This window comes from Manacus vitellinus, unplaced genomic scaffold (genome assembly GCF_001715985.3).
Source record: "Manacus vitellinus isolate BGI_N305 unplaced genomic scaffold, ASM171598v3 scaffold_39_pilon, whole genome shotgun sequence".
NCBI classification, from domain to species: Eukaryota; Metazoa; Chordata; class Aves; order Passeriformes; family Pipridae; genus Manacus; species Manacus vitellinus.
In genome coordinates this window covers 6,967,594-6,982,720 of record NW_021940534.1, presented here as the reverse complement: position 1 = coordinate 6,982,720, position 15,127 = coordinate 6,967,594, and the positions used below count along the sequence as shown (strand labels likewise).

The following is a 15,127-nucleotide window of genomic DNA, read 5'->3' as shown; positions in this document are numbered from 1 at the left end:
GTTTGTTTTTTCTTATATTTTCCCCTTTTCTCATTCCCATTCCCAGTTATTCTTTCCTTTATTCAGTTTTTCTTTCCTTTATTTTAAAAATCTTAATAATGGTTTCTAAAAAATACTAACATTTAGGATTATATAACATCTGTGCATATATATGTATCTATGCATGTGTTACAAACAGATAAACTTGTATTCAGTTTAATATGGACTGCATACAAATATGCATGCTTGTGGGTGTTTGTGTATGGGTGTACAGATATGAAGACATTATGTGAATTAAAACGTAAAGCAACACAGGTAAAGTTGTTTGGAGTAACATATGAAACTAACAGGAAAGCAAAAATCAAGTAATATATTTCCTTTTTATCCTCAGCCCATAGAAATTCATCCAGGTTAGTAGGACTGCCAGGGATGGGGATGTCTGCTGAGCATCAGATTATTAGTTAGTCTTGAATGCTCTGTGTATTTGTTGGTGTACTGTGAGTAGTATCAAAAAGTTATAAAGAGAGAACTAAATCAGCAGAAAATCAAGGCTATGGATAACAGAATGGAGTCTCCAAGTCTCAGGTGGTACTAGAGACACTGTCAGTGAAGGGATAATGTACCTTCTCTGGTTTAAGTGTATCTATGGTCTTGGGTAAGGCACTGCTGTGACTAGCATGTTTTCCAGTGGCAGCTTGCTGCAGGTTAAATGACAGGCTGAAGAGCATTTTAAGTGGAGGAAATAACTCTAACCAGCATAAACTCTAACCATCCTTTCTTGGTTTATTTCTCCTTCACAATTGTAGGCATCCAATAGGATTCAAGAATCCAAAAATCAGTATAGTCACATTATGCAAGAAAGAGAAACCCTGCTGATAAAAATGAGTGCTTTGGAGCAAGACAAAGCCAGGCTGCAGAGATTAGAAGAGGAGCTGAACCGTTTGAAAGTTACCCTGGAATCAGAGTCACGTTTGAAGCAACGCCTGGAAAGTGAGAAGCAACAAATACTGAATGACCTCAATCAGTGGAAGAGCCAACACTCCCGAACAGAGGAATCGATAAGGAAGATCCAATGTGAAAGAGAGAAGAGTGAGAGGGAGAAGAATAGCCTGAGGAGCGAGATTGAAAGGCTGCAGATGGAAATCAAACGGATTGAGGAGAGATACCGGTGCAGACTGGAAGAGACCACTGTCAAAAACCAGTCGGAGCTGGAGTCCGAACGTCTCAGGCTGCAAAGAGAGATTGAGAAACTGAAGCAACGCCCATATGGGTCTCACAGATCTACGCAGACTGAGGAAGACTTTTGTATTGATGCCTCCAAGCTGCTGTTCAGTGGGTTGCGGAAGAAGATTACAGCAATGCAGCTGTATGAGTGTCAGCTGATAGACAAACTCACACTGGATAAACTGCTGAAGGGGCAGAGGTCGGTGGAAGAAGTCGCGGCTGACATTGAACCCTACCTCAAAGGGGCAGGAGCTATTGCAGGGGTGTCGCTTTCGCCCAGACAGAAGTACTCTTTTGTGGAGGCCAAACGGAATCAGCTGCTTACAGCAGAAAATGCAGTCCTGCTCTTAGAAGCCCAGGCAGCAACAGGAGGTGTGATAGACCCGCACCGGAATGAGATGTTGACCGTGGACAGTGCTATTGCCAGAGATCTGATCGACTTTGATGACAGAGAACAAATCTATACAGCAGAAAAGGCTATTACAGGTTTTAAAGATCCTTTCTCAGGCAAAACTGTGCCAGTATCTGAAGCCATCAAGAAAAATTTGGTTGACAGAGAAACTGGGATTCGTCTGCTGGAAGCCCAGCTGGCTGTAGGAGGGATTGTTGATCCTGTCAACAGTGTTTTTCTACCCAAAGATATAGCTTTATCTCGTGGATTGATTGACAAAGACCTCTACAGGTTACTAAACAACTGCCAAGGCAATGCAAAGAACTTCATTGATCCCACTACCAAAAAGGCAGTCACTTACATGCAGCTGAAGGAAAAATGCAGGATTGAACCACACACTGGTCTGCTCCTACTTCCAGTGCAGAAGAGGAGTATGTCCTTCCAAGGGATCAGGCAGCCCGTCTCAGCAGATGCACTGCTTGAGGCTGGAATAATCAAGGAATCAACAAGGAATGACTTGGAAAGAGGCGCAATTACAGTGGAAGAAGTGAGCGAGAGAATTATCGATTTCCTTCAGGGCTCTAGCTGTATAGCTGGTATCTATAATGAGGCTACTAAAGAGAAACTCGGAATTTACCAAGCTATGAAAATAGGTTTAGTTAGGCCAGGGACAGCCCTTGAACTCCTAGAAGCCCAGGCGGCCACAGGGTTCATAGTGGATCCTGTCAGCAACGTGAGGCTGCCAGTTGAGGAAGCTTACAAAAGAGGCCTTGTTGGAATTGAATTTAAAGAGAAACTTCTCTCTGCTGAAAGAGCTGTCACTGGGTACAAAGACCCAGAAACTGGAAACATCATTTCTCTCTTCCAAGCAATGAACAAAGAGCTCATAGAGAGAGGCCATGGTATTCGTCTGCTGGAGGCCCAGATTGCTACTGGAGGAATCATTGACCCCAAAGAGAGCTACCGCTTACCAGTAGAGACAGCCTACAAACGCGGCTACTTCAATGAAGAGCTCAACCAGATCCTTAGTGATCCAAGTGATGACACCAAAGGGTTCTTTGATCCCAACACAGAGGAAAACTTGACCTACTTGCAACTGAAAGAAAGATGCATAAAGGATGATGCAACAGGGCTCTGCCTTCTACCCCTGAGAGAGAAGAAGAAGGTGGTGCACACCTCACAGAAGAACACCCTTAGGAAGCGCAGGGTTGTCATTGTAGATCCAGAAACAAACAGGGAAATGTCCGTGCAGGAGGCATACAGCAAAGGCCTCATAGATTATGACACCTATACAGAACTAGCTGAGCAGGAGTGTGAGTGGGAAGAAATAACTATTACAGGATCAGATGGCAGCAGCAGAGTTGTCCTTGTTGACAGAAAAACGGGTAGCCAATATGACATCCAAGATGCTATTGATAAAGGTCTGGTGGAGAGGAAGTTTTTTGACCAGTACCGTTCTGGCAGTTTAAGCCTAACGCAGTTTGCAGACATGATTTCCTGCCGTAACGGCACTGATGAGGTGTTTCGGCATGAGTCGGTGACTCGGTCTCCCACAGTGCTGAGTGTCAGGAGTTCTTCTTCGTTGATCAGAAGCGGTTCTTTCTCAGAAACGCCAGATGAGTGCAGTCCTATTGCAGCCATATTTGACACGGAAAACTTGGAGAAAATCTCCATTTCAGAAGCTATACAGCGGGGCATTGTGGATAGCATCACCGGGCAGCGGTTACTCGAAGCCCAGGCTTGCACAGGGGGTATAATATGCCCTACTACCGGCCAGAGGCTTTCACTTCAGGAAGCCACTGGTCAAGGCATCATCGATCAGGATATGGCCACACGTCTCAAACCAGCCCAGAAGGCCTTCATAGGGTTTGAAGGCATAAAGGGAGGACGGAAGAGGATGTCTGCAGCTGAAGCAGTGAAGGAAAAATGGCTGCCTTATGAGGCTGGGCAGAGGTTCCTTGAATTCCAGTACCTCACTGGAGGTCTTGTGGACCCAGAAGTGCGTGGAAGAATAAGCACTGAAGAAGCCATTAGAAACGGATTGATTGACGGTCGCGCTGCCCAGAAATTACAAGACACCAACAACTATCCCAAAATTCTGACCTGCCCGAAAACCAAGCTGAAAATATCCTACAAAGATGCAATGAATCGGTCAATGGTGGAAGACATCACAGGGCTTAAACTCTTGGAAGCAGCCTCTGTTTCCTCTAAAGGCATATCGAGTCCCTACAATGTCTCCTCTGCACCCGGCTCTCGCTCTGGCTCTCGCTCTGGCTCACGTTCAGGCTCACGCAGTGGGTCTAGGAGGGGAAGCTTTGATGCATCAGCAAGTTCTTCATATTCTTATTCATACTCAACCTTCAGCAGTGGGTCTATTGGGCGCTAATAACAAGTGAGGGGATGTGTCTGCATTTTATTATCAGTTAGATTATTCTATATTTCCTTTCCAAGAAGAAAAAAAAACATCAGCAAAGTATCCCAAAGCAAAACCTTGAAGCCTTTTCTGGGTGTGTTACACTTCTCTTCTGAAAAAGCTGTAAAATGCTTGAATGCAAACTTGCAGGTTAGGGAATGCAAAAGTAATATTTGTGAATTTTGAGTTTTGGTTCTGATTTCCTTTTAGTGTTTGGATTTTAATAGGTCTCTGTATATTTTAAATACTGTGTCGTGCCTTCTCCTGTTATCCATAACTGTCAATCCATAAGGTGATAACTGAGGTTTGAAAATCTTGCAGTAGTTAATTTTTTTCCACATAGACCTTTTTCAATTTGCTATTATGAAGAAAAAGATATTAACAATGTGGATAGAAAATGCCCTTAATATTGGTTTAGAATCTATACCATAAACATGAAACTGTCTTTCAGATGCTCTACTTTATGTTTGGCTACTCATTTTCTGAAGTATAGCTTGGTGGATATAAAGGGCTATTATTGGACTGGGCTTTTGTTTTACTGTTACCCATATACATTTTCTACTGTTTTGCTTGATTTCCCTGTAACGAAAGAAAATAAAATCTAAATGCACCATGTGACCTCTTCTCGGCAATAAACTTCTGAAGTTTTAAAATATTTGGTGTGTACTTATTAAGTTTATCTGTGGACATTCTTGGAGGTGCTGGTTAAAGAAAGAACCATTTTTAAAAGTAGTAAACACTAGCTATGTTATAAAGAATGTACAGGCACATTATTTTTCATGATGCTGAGACATCACTTTTATGAATGTGGACTTCTGATTAAGCACAGGCAGATCAGATTTCTCTTTTTAAAAATATTGCAGTTGTTTGTTTTTTTTTAATTAGGCCAAGAGTAATGTGCTTGTTCTTTATTATATTTTTTTCTCCTATGAAAACAAAGTACTGCAAATTTTTTAAAAGGAAGTAAGGATAGAACTTGGATAGTGCTTGACTGAGCTAAGGAGTTTAAAAACATAATCCAATTTTCATATTGCTTTATTTTTAAAACTTCATTATTGAATTTAGTTCAATGTTAAAATTTTTCTATAAATATTTGCATTTGGGAAATATCAGGAAAATCTTAAAACTTTTCTAGTTTTTTGTGGGTTTTTTTTGTTTTCATTTGTAAGACTGCTCATGGCATTTAGCACATGTTTTGAAATGGTTGTAATTGATATGACGTAGTCAGGTTTTTTGGCAACTAATTGGTAGGATGTGTATGGAGAAGAGTAGGAGGAATGCATTTATCTATAGCCTGGGAACTTTAGAGCTTTCATTTCTTTCAGGATGCTATTAGAGATTTCAATCTAATGTTTCCAAATTTATTCAACTTGTCTTTGGACCCTCTGCTGTACAAGTTGGAAGAGGAAGGGTGTGGGTCCCACCATGTTTAGACAAATTTGACATTGGCCTTAGCAGATAACTTGGTTCTATTAAATAAATCTTGGAATGGAGTGCAGAAAATATTGAAGTTTTAGAGGTCTTTTGTGATCTGACCTCAAAACACGAGGGGAGAAGTGCCATGGCTTTATATTCACTCTGTGAATGACTCTTACATGAACAGTGACTATCTGGTATGTATAATAAATGGAACACTCCTCAGTATGATTGATCCAGATAGTTCTGAAAAATAGCTTGATATACCTGTATATAGACCCATGGGTTGGAATATCTAAGCTGCACCTACTAGGAAAAGTGAATGGATGGTAAAAGCAGATTGGGCAGACTCTACTGAAGCCATTTGACAAAGTGGGCATCTTGAAGGGATATAATATTCCATGATTGATGTACTTAGCAGGCCAAGCCAATGTGGAAACCATGTACCTACAAACCCTTGATTTGGCACCCCAGAACAGTCACGGTGATCTTGGAATTTGTGAGTGGTAAGGAACTAGTCTTGGGATGGGAGATACCTTCTACAAAGCTCATCTTTCCAATGCCTTGAGACTGGCGAATGTAGGAATTTTTGACTGGGACCAAGTTGCTTCCCCAGGGCTGTGAGATTACTAACTTTGGAAAGGATAAAATTAGTAGCAACTGGGTTAAGCATCATTGGGGCATTTCTCACAGAAAGCTCATCACTGTGTTACAATGAACCTAACATCTACCCCAAATTTCTGGCAAGGGGTAGGGAGGACACTCAAATTAAGAACTGTTGGTGTTCTTGAGCAGAGAGTGAGACTCGCTCACATATTACTAGGTAAAAGAGGCACAACCAATTGTGTGAAGTATTGGCAGAGAAAGCTAAAGAATGGGTAATATTTCAGGAGTCACTTTTAAAAGATCAAAAGAATTAATTATATAAACCTGACCTGATATTTTTCAAGGCAGGTCAGGCCTTTGTGGTGGACATAACTGTTAGATATGAGAGTAAAACCATCACCACTTGCTGATGCAGTGGCCGAGAAAGGAGCAAGTCCAGGACGTGAAAAATGCCAGTAATATAAAATTGATTTTATTTCCTATAGGTGCATGTGGGAAGTAGTATGAGGGCAATTACAGGCTACTAGCTAAATTAGGACTCTCAAGTTCCCAGCAAGCAAAGATTACCCATTATATTTTGAATTAAGCTCTATTTACATCCATGGACATTTTACATATATTCACAAGTCAAGCAAGAACTATTTTCAGTTCTCAGTTAACCAGACCTCTTCTGGAGGATATACAATATCAGTTTGTGTCTTGAGTTCTCTACTAATGTACACAGAAGCTGCTTAAAAGGTCAGTTACACATCTGCTTGATTTCACTTAAAATTAACAGTGTAGATTTTACTTAACATTAGTAGTGTAGATTTTACTTAACATTAATAGTGTATTACTTTATTTTTTTACATATGCTTGGTGAGAGGTTTGTAAGTTTGCCTTCTTTCTCCCTGCTACCTTGCCCCCTTCACCACCCCCCACCCACCCCGCTCTCATGGCAGATTTGGCTTATCTTCCTTCTAGAGGTCATTTTTTGAGCAGATTTTCTGAGATTTGTCTGCTTTTCAGTTCTTTAATTTCAGTATTTGAAATATCTGTATCTTTAGGTCAGATTCTGCCTTGGATCTTGAACTCTCCCAAAGTTTTGGTAAGCAGGTCTCCAGAAATATTCAGGAAGATTTTTCTTTCCTGCCTCCTTCTGGAAACAAAAGCAACTCCTACAAACAAGGCTTTCCCCTCCCACTAGAAACCTTGGAAACACCTTCAGTTGACAATTCTCACTGAACCTTGTTGAGCTGTGACTGCTGCACATCTGCTCCAAGGATAAGCAGGATTCTGCATTGTAGTAGGAAGGTGACCCTTCCCTTTGTCCCAGCCACACTCCAGATATCCATATAATTCAAAAGAAGATTGTAGTTGTGTGTTTGCCTGAGAAGGTATCATTAGGATTTAGTACACTAAGCCTAATGTTGTATTTCCTGCTAGGCTTTGCAGCAAACTGGAAATTGCATTTAAATAAGTGAAAAAAAATTAAATTAAAAATAAGAAATTGCTACCTCCTACTATACTGGCACATGGACAGGCACACACTGCCACATGTGTATTTGTACCACTCTGGGTCCTAAAAGAGGGACCCAAGCTCCACCACTAATGATGTGGACTGTGCTATGTAACACAGTAAAGGCCAGTCTTCCTGGGGAGCATGTTTGACATTGTTCACTCTTACCTCCTGCCAAGGCAGTTGAAAACATTTGGGATCATTCGCTTCTAGAAAAAGGTAGTTAGTGGCAATAGACTTTGATACAATCTCATTATGCATTCAAGATGAATCTTAGGAGAGTTATTAAGCTGGGCTCATCATGAGTTATGAAACTTTTATTTATTTTTTAGTTCTGGAGGAACAATAAAATACCTATTTCTAGTTCATTTTTACAGCAACCCTGACCAGCAGGACGGGAGAAGCTTAGAAGGCAGCAGCAATAGCCAAGGATATTACTGTATTGCGTGGCAAGTCTCTTGGTGTAATCATAGTAAAAAATCAGGCTGTAGGAATCATCTGGAGTTCTTTAGCCAATCTTAGATTTTTGGCAAATCTTTTTGCAGTAAAGTCCATTGTGTACTGTTGAAAGGTAAAGTTCTGGAAGATGCTAGTTTCTGCTATAATTTTATTTCTTTTTTTTTCTATGTCCCAGTTACTGTGAGTACTAAAACTGATTTAATGCTCCAGCCACACTGTACTGACTGTTGGAACTCAGGGATCCTGTCTTAGCCCTAGTGCTGTGATCTCCAAGGGACACTGAGCAAACAATGAAATCTTTGCCAGGGTAAGCTTTTTGTACCTGCAAACTGGATTCATTAGCATTTTGAAGCGAACCCTAACTCTCATGCTTCCCTGGACTGCCATTCACTCCTGAGATACCACATGCCCTTCATCACTCTGGAAATAACAAAGCATTCCAAATAAAGTTCCTCATCTTACTCAATATATCTTAGTGTCTCAGAAGATTTTTTTGCTATTGTTTGTGTATCTAAGTGAATTTAATGCTCTCCAGTAATCTGCTTTGATACCACTAGATAGTTATTTCCAATATAGACTAGGAAGTTTACCCATTGTGTTCTGCTTGTGTGCTTTTAGTTAGACATCTTTGGGCACAAGTGTATAATTTTGATTTTTAGGCCACTTGAACAATGTATGGAACAGTTTGCTCCTTCTCCAGCTCATGCCCCCCTCAAGAGAATATCCTGTTAGTCTTTCAGGGAAGTGTTGTCATCTTCACGCCGTAATGCAGGGAAGCCCAAGTATTGTAATTAAGTCCTCCCAGGAGTAAGAATAAGGTGCTGTTTCACAGCAAGGATGCTGGCAATTTTCAAAAAAGGAAAAAGTAGGGTAAAATGTTTTCATCATGAATTCCTAAAAATCACTTAAAAAATTACATTTGCTTTTACAGAAATTTATGGTGTCATTGGCAGAATCAATGAGGTAGGTCCAAACACAAAATGACCTTGTTTTATATATTATATGCTCACCTTCTCCAGCCTTTCCCATACCTCCTGTGTAACCTTAACTCTAGCAAAATTAAAGGGATGATGCTGTAATTGAGTTGCCTGAAATTTTGCGTGGTACACAGTATACAACATCAAAAAGATTGTGATCCTATGAATAACAAGCATTAGAAAATGTTTTGCAAAAACCACAGTCAGGACTAATCATCCTGTAGAGTAGTAATTTCCTTAATTTTTACAGTAATGAAAAAATAATCTCAAGGCTACAGTGTTTCTGTCTACCATGTAGCTGTATATTTGAATCCTGTCCTTTAGCTAACCAAGTGAGATTGCTAAAGTGCTCTGTGTCCTTTCTAAGTAATTTGTGCAGAAATAGCAACCTTAAAGAGTAGACAGGTTTTGGTAGTTCTAGTCTTTCAGCTAAGCCTGCTGAAAATCACTGAATACTTCCTTAAGCCTAATTTTTGCAATCTTCTAGGTGCTTGAGTGTCAGTCCTGCTGGAATTGGGAGGACTCATTCTGGGGAAAGGTATTTCGATGACTGAGCAGAAATAGTAACTTGTAAAAGCATTTTTGTTACAGTGGTGGGGTCTAGAATGTATTGGGCCTGTCTACACCTTTTGGGAGTAGCAGCACTGGGATAAATCCTGCATTCATCCTGCTTTTGCTGACTTTAGCTGACTTTCCTTATATAGCCTGAGTAGAAAACAGATGCTGCTGGAAACAAATGATTTAAAAAAAAAATATAGCTGTTGAGGAATGGTGGGTATTTAGGATTGGCTTCTGCTGATTGTAAGCTACACCTAAAGAGAATATATAGGAGCTGTGGTGGGTCCCAGTGGCTATAATAGTTACTTAATGAGCAGTGATGTGTCTCAATGCATTAAACTGGTGGAAGGTGGTAAACATGAAGTTTGTCACTTGCACAGAGAAGATATACTGGTGTTTGAACTGAAATTTATCTTAAGGATAATATTTTCAGAAGGTATAATGATTACATGTCTATCTGTAGTGAAATGTTAGTATTGAGAATACTCATTTTTTGGACCTCTGTTTCCTACATCCACAGCAACAAGATCAAATCTCATAAATGCAAATTGCAATTAGGCTGATATTTCAGACCTTCTTTCTAGCACAAGAGCAACCATCTCCCTCACTCCTATCAATACCATTCTGGAATGCAAAACCAGCTATTACTATTGGGTTTTGAATGAGCAGTAAGATTACACTGATCCTTACCTAGCTGCTTCCAGCAAACAATGTAAAAATGCAGGGTAATAATTGTGTATCACATCATGTTTTGGTTTAGACCTGGCAAGCTGGGATCTCCTTGTGTTGGAAAATCGGAAAATTCAGGCACTTAAAAATAGACACATTGAATCAATTCAATCATTTCTCAGCATCACAATACACACAATATGGTCAGGTATTACTTTTCCTTCCTGAGCATGAATGCATCAAAACTAACTTTGAGAAAGGTCAGTGAACTACCAGAGTGCTGTGCTGCTTGGCTTCATCAAAACAACTAACAAAAGATATCGTCAGATGGGGGAACGCCGCAATCTAAATATAGGACAGGAATTTGCAAGTGAACAAGACACGTAAACAAGGGGGAGATTGCTATGTACTAATTAAATAAATGAAGCTTCGTATAAAAGGTGAGATATGAGGCAGTGCAGAATATTTGCTTTCCCACCTTTAGAATCAACTTTACCTTTTTCTTCAGAAAAACCAACCCTTTTTAATACAAGCAAGAAGTTTTTAAGCCCGTGTAATGTGTGGTAAAATGTCTCTCTCTTTCGGAATCACAGAGATCCAAAGCTACTGAAGTTCCGCTAACTGCTGTGTCTAATCCCTGGAACCTGGTATCTGATAATGAAAAAAGATAATATTTAAGGAAGGGAACAAAAGAACACAGCAACTGGTATATGCTTTGTAATTACGTGTACTGTTCAAGGATCCTGATTATTTACCATAGGTCCTGAGTAGCCAGAGGATCTTTCAGAGCCTACTGGCTCTGAGATAACCTGTCAAGTATAAAGCTAGTACTAACTGGTAATTCTGGAGCAGGCATATTACAGATAAGGTGAAATAACTTTCAAGCTGATATTCTGGTACCATGAGTAGTCCTGAAAGACGGCAAAAGGATGAAAGTGTTAAATGAAAGTGATAAAAGGTAGTTCTACAACACTTGGTGATATGCTTTGCAATAACTCACACATACCATATGCCTTATGATTTTATGTATATATGTGTATTAGACTGGTCTAAAAGCATTTTGTTGGGAAGGGAAATAAATAGCAAGAGAAAGCATCCATCTTAATCCATAATGACCCTGTAGTATTTCAAAGAGAAGCTGTGTAAGAATCATATCTGATATGTTAGTTGTGGATGTTCTTGTTCAGCCAAGCCACCACTTTCCTTTTTAGTACTACCCGTCAGAAGATAAGGATGACAGTCTGATAAAGGAAGCATTTGCTACATAAACAAAGAAAGAATTTTGGATTAAAAGCTGTCCAGATAAAAGTCAATGAAGATGTTAGAGACGTGAGGGTTGTGGGATGGAGAAGTGGGCAGCAGTGTCAAAAATGTAATTTTTACTGCAATCACTGATTTCTTGCAATTTCTATTTTCTTACAGCCATTCTTAGAATTTCATACATTTCACATTATTAACAGACCCTATCACTTTTTGTTAGATGCAGTTCAAATGCAAGATACTGGCTTTTATATTTGGAATAAAGTTAGAGTATGAAAAAAAATTATGTTATTTCTAAACATCCAATAGATAAACATTATTTGCTATTCCTAGATGTGACGACATGGTTGTCCTCCCTATGACATTAGAATTACAGAATAATATATAACATACTAATATTTTGCTGTCTTTGATATTTATGACTCATTCTCCCAACCCAGTGTGCATCACTAGGAGTAAAAGTTAATGTGCCTGTCAAGAGTTAAGAAAGAAAAATATTCAGACTAGAAAAAGCATCTCTTTTCCAAAATTTAAATTTGCAGTGGGCTTAGAGCTGAAATTTACACTTGGATATAAATACAGATCCCAATCAGGGTAACCACACCTCTTTATAATCTTAGGTAAATTAAGAAGAATTAGAAGTACTTTGATTTGCAGCTGTAAGAAGAGAGGCTTTGCCTCTTGGAGGTCTAGGATGAAGTTCTGGCTCTACAAAAAGAACAGGGAACTGACTACTGATTCCAGTGGGACCAGTTTTCTGCCTTAGTCCTTTTAATATTTTCAAACAAACTCAATTTTTTAAGCAAATGAGTAATACAGTCTTGCAACTCCCTAATGTTTCATGCATTGTTAGAGGCTTGTTCTACTTTATGCCATAAATGTCTGTCCTCCTTACCAGGAGGACTGGCACAACCTGGTTCTCTTAAAAATACTGTTCCGATCTTCTGGGAGTTTCCATAGATCCCAAACAAACGTCCTTGTGGGAAAGGGAAGAAATATGAAACAAGAAAAGCAAGTAAGTAGAGAATAGCTAGGCTAAAATTGGCTCATTTAAGTAGTACTTAATATACACTTCCCTTGTATGTACCAAGTGGTAAAAAAGATGTGTGTCTAATTTCCCTATTTACAAATCCATAAAGCAAGAAAGTTGCCTGCTCATATGCCTGTAAGGAAGAGGTGAAGGAAAAAACAACAGTGAAAACTAGGCAAATGAATTTATTTAAAACCTCAGGGAAAAGAATCCCCAAAGATGTCTTATTAACAGTCAGTCAGCTCACCACCCCAGGAACTTCACAGCAGGTTTCCTCTGCTGCCATGTTATGATCTACCTGAAGTTCAAGCAGTGGCACATCAACCTGCAGGATAAGCCAATCAGAAGAGAGGGTTTCCAAGCAGAGTACTGTTGTGTTAAGGGGACTAGAGGGAAACCTCAGGGGCCCTAGAGAGACTGGAGGACAAACAGGGAGTCTCGGAAGGGCCTCCGCTGCCATGTTGCTGCTGACAGGCGCAGCTGTCCTGACCCACTGGTCAGGGGCATGATGTTCATTATAAATCCTTGTCAGGCTGAGCAAAGACACTGGACACGTGTCTGGGAACTTACTGTACAGTCCCCATAACTCTGGCAACCAGCCCACTATTTAGACTGGAAAGGTGTTGGCCAACAAGCCCTTAAATTCTTACAGCACACTTCCACAAGAGTGATGGCTAACAAGCCCATCATTTCATACAGTACACATCAATAAGTTCTCAACTCCCAAAACAAACTCTTCAAAGGTGCAGGCACACAAGCTACCACACCACTACTCAAAGATGCTGGCTGACAAACCACAACACACCAGTATTCAGTCGTTCCCCCCAGAGAGGGAAAACTTTTTACCACCTCAGTTGTAATATCTGGAACATGCAGGGCTTGGGTGCATTTCAATGGGAAGTACTAGGCTTAGGCAATTACCTGAATTGCAATTATTTTTTAAATCAGACTCAAAGATCACTAACAAAAAGTGGAATAGTTCAGTAATCTACTGTGAGATTAAAAAAAAATAAAATGTTAGAGACTGGAGGATTTCTATAACTGAATAAGCTTAGGAAAAAAACCAACATTACCTCTCATCCATTCCTTTACTGTTTTAACAGTGTGCCTAATGATAAAGTTTTGGGGTTTGGTTTTGGGGTTTTAATTTGTTTGTTTGTTTGTTTTTAAATAAGGTAAGCTTGAAAATATGTAAAAACACGTTAGCATAATATTCTTCATCATTTATTTTTGTGCTTGCCTATCTATTTTTTGCCTATTTTCTAAAAATAATGTCCTTAACACTTCTTAAATTGTATTTGAAGGAAGGAATTGAGTTACAATTTTCCCCAGTGTTTAGGAACTATAAATCTGGTCAAGAATGTGATTAACCAAGACCAACTGGCAGCAAGACTAGACATTGCTATCTACAGGAGAAGGTTACACAGAGTCTTTTATGAACACAGAGGAAGAGCTCCTGATGTGGAAAGTTGCTGAGATATATTGGTTCTTTGAGTTTGTGAAATCAACAGGCAAGTTCAAAATCTTAGTGTGAATTTTGCTTCTGATCCAATATCTTTAATGAACAGTGTTTTTATTTATATACAGACATACAGATGAAGATTGAATTGAACAAAATTTCAACACCTAAAAAATGCAAATGGTTTCAGCTAAAATGTGATTTAAGGTTTCTTGGTCTGTGATGTGGTAATTTTAACTGCCTGCTTTTTTCATCTAGTGGTTTGTCACTTGGCAAACACATCCAGAAATCTCAATGAAAATCCCTTTAAATTACAGTATATACAAATGAGTGCAGGTTAAACTCAATCACTAGCATTCATTTAATGACATAAATTAACAGAATAGTTGAAGTTGGAAGGGATTTCTGGAGATCATCTGGTCCAACCCCTCAGCTCAAGCAGTGTTGCTTACAGCAGGCTGTCCAGGACCATGTCCAGGTTTTTGAGTGTCTCCAAGGATGGAGACTCTACAACCTCTCTGGGCAACCTGTGCCAGGGCTTGGTCACCCTCACAATGAGAACTACTTCCTGCTGTTCAGGGGGAACCTCCCAAGTTTCTCTTTGTGCCCATTGCCTCTACTTCTGTCATTGGGCACCACTGGAAAGGGCCTGGCTCTGTCCTCTTTGCACCCTCCATTCAAGTATTTATATACGTTGATGAGATCTCCCTGTGACCATTCTCTTCTCCTGGCTGAATGGTCCCAGGCCTCCCAGCATCTCCTCATATGTGAGATGCTCCACTCTCTCCATCATCTTAGTGGCTCTTTATGAAACTCTCCAGTACCTCCATGTCTCTCTTGTATTGAGGAGCCCAGGACTGGACACTAGAGGCACTAGACATAATAACTTTCAACGATTTATGAGATAAAATATGACGTAAAAATATTTGATAATACATTTTTAAAAATAAATTTTAATATGATTTCAGTGGAAACTAGACTTATGTGAATGACAGCCCTTTCTCTAGATGGCTGTAGGAACACAGCAATTCCTGCATGTTATTTCTTCTGGTGTGCCTTATCTCATACTTTAGCAACACTGAATTATAACAGCTTGGGTGCCCTCTGGTCTAGAAATGACCCCTGAAAGTTCCAAAAATCTCTCTAATACTCATTGCTCTAAAAAATCTTGTGTCATGTAAACATATG

At 39.7% G+C, this 15,127-nt stretch overlaps 1 protein-coding gene across 2 annotated transcripts in view; it reads left to right on the top strand.

Annotated features, from left to right (window-relative positions):
• The window catches only part of DSP (desmoplakin), a 38,031-nt gene extending 33,665 nt beyond the window's left edge, over nt 1-4,366 (top strand). For both annotated transcript variants that reach the window (XM_018077703.3, XM_018077702.3), the window contains exon 24: nt 786-4,366. In XM_018077703.3, coding sequence (XP_017933192.1) covers nt 786-3,980 — 3,195 coding nt within the window. In that variant the 3' untranslated portion in view covers nt 3,981-4,366. The remainder of the gene's footprint in view (nt 1-785) is intronic.
• The last annotated feature ends 10,761 nt before the right edge of the window (nt 4,367-15,127 follow it).